Raw genomic sequence first — 2,786 nt, 5'->3', positions numbered from 1 at the left:
TATTATTTTTTCACGACTCAAAAGTTCAGACTTTGACATTGAAAACAATTTATAGCTTTTCAATGTTTTCTTTTCCCAAAATCTATTCGATATGAATCAAGGGACAGTCGGAACATTCAGGGCTTTGCCCTGATATACGAGCAGTCTTGTTTCGGGTTAACCACTAGTTTACCAAAATCAGTTGAATCACTTGCAGCTGCGACATACAGTTGAATCACAGCTGACATACAGTTGAATCACTTGAAGGTGGGCACTAGTTACTAAAGGGTACCCTAGTTGACGAAAATGACCGATCTTATAAAAAAATAAGAGGGAAAATTAGAGCTTAAGAATATTCCATAATCATAGTAAAATAAGTAAAATGGAAAACAATTTTTGACTAGAAAAACAATAAAACCAAAAAAAACTGTAAAAACTTTTTAAATTTTTTTTTGCCATTTTTTGGATTTTTGACATTTTTGTTTTAAAAAAGGCACTAAAATACTCAAAAAACTTAAGTTGAGTTGAATTAAGTTTTAATCGCTTAGATTTAGCAATTGTAGGCTTATAAGCTGTTAACGTAAACTATATTAAGCGTGCTCGCTCACTCGAAATTAGACGAAAAATCAAAAATTTCAAACCGGGTTATCTCATTACTGGGAAAGTTTTTCGAAAATTTTTAAAATTTCGTTCGAATCATGGCTGAAAGGGCTTTCAATTCAAATATCACTCAACTCTCTCCGAAGATTTTTTTGTGGCAGCTGATTTTATGTTGAACACAAAAAAATTAAAACTAAAATACACCCGAGTACAAAGTCCCTCTCCATTTTTCAAATGGTCGGAACAATAAATTATAGGCATGAATTATAGGCATGAGTATAGTTAATAAAAAATTATTGGAATGAGTTACCTTTCAAACTGCGTATGAGGTGGTTAATGATAACATTTCCATAAAAAGGCTTGTTTTTGTGTGAGTGATGGTTACAGTGACAGATCTAGAGTTTTTTTAAAGGGAAGGGGTCAATTTTTATTAAGTTTTCAGAAAATTTGCCGATTTATTTAGTGAAAAGAGTAATGGCATAAGGATATCATTCAAAGTTCCAAAAAAATTTGTTTTTTGAATAATTTGACCAAAAAATAAAATCGCGTTTTCTGAAAATCCCCCACATCTTACTCTTGTGCTTTTTGACAGTCGTTTTTGTTCAATAAAATGACAAAACACAGATAGCCGGGTTTTTAAGATCACGCTTCTGTTATTTTCAGACACAAAAGCACTTGCGATGAATCCACGATATTGTCCATATAGATGATATTCGGCTTCAAGCAAGAATCATTTGCTAGATTTTTTCCGTACAAGTCTGTCCAGAGTTTTCGATTTGCCTCGTTCGCCAATTCCAGAATAGTTTCGACGGGTATTCGAATTCCATCTATTACACACTCCCATGCACTTAAAGTGAGTGTCCAAGACAGCAGAAAGTATTTCTGACTGTTTGCTTTCAGTTTTTCAAACTGATCATTCATCATTTGGTTGAAATCGTTCGTGTCTGCATACTTGTCGAATCGTTTCAGACACTCGAACTTGAAGAAACAGTCATCGAACTCAATTCCGCTGTAGTATTCGGCCTCGATTACAATCATAACCTTTGAACCTTTGCCAATAAGGTCAATCATGGTTACATTTGTCAATTCGACGTCTTGTTTTGAATTACGGTACAAGTTACGAATTCCTGTTTGTTCGTCTTTCAACATAGACAGTAATTGATTCCATTCCGAAGAAACGAAAGGTCGATAGCTCATGTTTCCAACATCCGTATTGAGATCGTGGGAGAGATTTAAAATAATGAGCTCGCCTTTTGCATCTGAAGTGAATTGGTTCACGTCGCTTATGATCTCTGCCATTGACTGGCCTCTACTACCTTGCCACGATAGATCAGCAGCCTTAGTATAATGACCAGTGTGATACTCCCCTCCCCCTATGATGGGCCGGATGTCAAAGAAACGCACTCCTAATTCCAACTGTTTGTTGACGGAGTTGGTGTGGTTTTGAGTGTTGGCACAATTAGACATTGTAGTTCCGGCAACGCATTTGCTCATTCCAGAATCATGAGAGCCTGGAATGCAAATCTGCCCCAGAGTTTTTCCTCCTATAAGAGATATATTGTCTGCCATCCAGTTCTTCTGCGAGTGTAAATTCGTAAGGTAATTCTTCCCGTCATAAAACATCGCAAAACTGAAAGTCCCTTGCCACTGATCAAATCGACAGTTTTGTCGTTGGTGTTTTGCGTCGGGAAATTCACGACTGCGAATATTGTTTTGCTTTCCAACGAGCCACAAATTTCAATTTTTCTTCTTTCACCTTTTTCATCGACAAAATTGTAGGTTGTAATTGGGTTACAGAGTGGTTTCTGACTTAACACTTCAATTGAATCGACGTTAATTCCATGTTCAGTTACAGAATCGGAAGGAAATTGAATTGGTTCACTCTTGGTGACTGAGAAAGGCTCTACTGCTTCGGGAAGTTCCCAGCACGACAACAAACCCGGTTCGTTTGATGCTCGCTCCCATTTGTAGGGAGTAAAGTTAGCAAATGAAAGCTGCAACGACACCTTTTGACCCATAGCTCACTAAGCATTTGTAAAAACTGTAATCTCTAAAGTCAGTATCGTGGCGGAAGGGGGGGGGTGGAAGCTTTTCAATTCTGTTTGCTAAATATTTCAAAAGGGTTTTCTTGTTGGGATTTTTGCTGTTTTACGACACCATATTTTGGTTGATCAACTCCAAAATATTTATAGAGACCCCAGTGGCGC

General features: G+C 37.0%; 1 protein-coding gene across 1 annotated transcript; it reads right to left on the bottom strand.

The window, feature by feature from the left end:
- Window positions 1–1,221: 1,221 nt before the first annotated feature.
- On the bottom strand, window positions 1,222–2,202 carry LOC134846625 (uncharacterized). The gene has a single exon (XM_063864009.1). The coding sequence runs from the start codon at window positions 2,200–2,202 to the stop codon at window positions 1,222–1,224; it is 981 nt and encodes a 326-aa protein (XP_063720079.1).
- Window positions 2,203–2,786: the final 584 nt, after the last annotated feature.

This window comes from Symsagittifera roscoffensis, chromosome 5 (assembly GCF_963678635.1).
Source record: "Symsagittifera roscoffensis chromosome 5, txSymRosc1.1, whole genome shotgun sequence".
Classification (NCBI taxonomy): Eukaryota; Metazoa; Xenacoelomorpha; order Acoela; family Convolutidae; genus Symsagittifera; species Symsagittifera roscoffensis.
The sequence above is the reverse complement of the archived record's forward strand: the minus strand, read 5'-3'. Positions and strand labels throughout refer to the sequence as shown.